At 36.0% G+C, this 1,731-nt stretch overlaps 1 protein-coding gene across 1 annotated transcript in view; it reads left to right on the top strand.

Annotated features, from left to right (window-relative positions):
• The first annotated feature begins 710 nt into the window (after positions 1–710).
• OTOA (otoancorin) overlaps positions 711–1,731 on the top strand; it is a 37,294-nt gene continuing 36,273 nt past the window's right edge. The window contains exons 1-4 of the mRNA XM_010291913.1: positions 711–789; positions 1,143–1,171; positions 1,263–1,293; positions 1,386–1,413. Coding sequence (XP_010290215.1) covers positions 711–789; positions 1,143–1,171; positions 1,263–1,293; positions 1,386–1,413 — 167 coding nt within the window. The remainder of the gene's footprint in view (positions 790–1,142; positions 1,172–1,262; positions 1,294–1,385; positions 1,414–1,731) is intronic.

Here is a 1,731-nt window from a genome sequence, read left to right as displayed (position 1 = left end):
AACGAAGTGGCGTGGTCTTGAACTCCATTTACCAATGTGTTGCTTTCCCTCTGCTTCAGAAGGGCATAAGGACATTTTCCCCCTTTGTGCAGGAGAGGGGAGCACTCCTCCACCCTCCCTGCCTGGAGCACCCTGCCCTGGCACGGGGCAAGCGAGGGGGGCAGGCCCTCCCACCGCTTGAGCTGGGAGATCTGCAAAGGGAGGGTCCCAGGTCTAGTCTGCAGTGATTGTGCAGGCAACTTAAGGAGCTAGAAAAAGCTTAAGGTTTGTTTGGAGCTTCTTTACTATTTCCTTTTGCACTGCCTCTATTTCTTTTCTCTATTACCTGAGTTTAAAGGATTTGTTTGTTTGCTTTAAGAAAACTGCATTTAAGTCATATTCAGGTGGAATGTGGCTTAGTAAATAAATTGTGCTACTAGGAAGAAAATTAAAAGAGCTACTTGGTAAAAGCGAAATAAATCTGTCTGCACATGCACACTTGGTGGACTTGTATTTGCATAAGATATATGTCTATCCTGCAAAAAGATCTAAATTAAAAAGTTGGGAGCAAGCACTTTTAGATCATTCTGATCTCTGTCTGTACTCTGTAGCTTAGGCTGTCTCTGATTCATAGCTATGAAAGTTTTGGGTGAACATTGCCTTTTGACTCTGTTCTCTTTATTTTCCTTTTCAATCCAAGTATCTTCTGATTCTAATAAACACTAGAAGAAATGTCCAGGCTTTTGAAGATATGTTTCTTGTTGATATCAGTGAATCATGCTGAGATTACACAGAGTCAGAACTCTGAAGGTAAGACCAGAACTCCTGTATGAGGCATGTATTTTGTGTGGATGGGAAAAGCTATGTGGAGTAAAATAGATGCAGTACTCTAGTAACTAAGACCATATTCTCTGCTCTCTTGACTTCATGGAGCTATGCCAGCAAAGAATTTAGCCAAGATTGCTTATTATTTAATAGCCTTTTATTTTCACTGTTCTTCTGTAAATACATTTAATCAAAACTGCACAAAGTGCTTATAAATGAATTATATGTGTATCTATAGTTTCACTGCATACAATACATGTATTTTTAACAAAATACATTAACACAGTTGAATGGTAAAACATTAAATCAACTTTTAGTAATGGGATAATCTTTTGCAGATTTGCCTCCGTTATTACACAAAGCTGTGGTTAGTATTTTTATTTGATCTCTCTACTAACATTTTATATTATAACCTAAAAATAATAATTTATTACATATATTTATCATTTTTTCCTTAGGAGGAAGTAATAACTGGGAAATATCTGAATGGTAATGTACTAAATGTTCCCATTTATGCTTATGAAAGGAATTAAAACTCAATATCTCACCATAACTTTTTATGTTCCATTTTTCCTGTGTAGCCCTCCTTGATATACTTCATTTTCAGAGGTAATGTATTACTCTCACCATCTTGATTTTGGGTATTATCTTGTACTTCAGATATGATCTGTTTCATTTCCATAGAAATTGGAACATTATGGATAGAATGAAATTGGCACATATGATTACTTTGATTTAAATCTCCTGTGAGGAGTATTTCCCCTTAACAAGAGAAAAGCTGTTTTTCATGATAAAGCAAAAAAACATGCATAGAATGAGGCTGAGAATAAATACCTGCTACAGTTTTCAAAAGTTTTGATAATTAACTTTGTTCATATGTTTCAGAATGGCTTGTTAAGGAAATTAGGTGCGGTTCCAGCTTTCTGT

The sequence above is a fragment of the Phaethon lepturus genome, unplaced genomic scaffold, assembly GCF_000687285.1.
Source record: "Phaethon lepturus isolate BGI_N335 unplaced genomic scaffold, ASM68728v1 scaffold29157, whole genome shotgun sequence".
NCBI lineage: Eukaryota > Metazoa > Chordata > Aves > Phaethontiformes > Phaethontidae > Phaethon > Phaethon lepturus.
The sequence above is the reverse complement of the archived record's forward strand: the minus strand, read 5'-3'. Positions and strand labels throughout refer to the sequence as shown.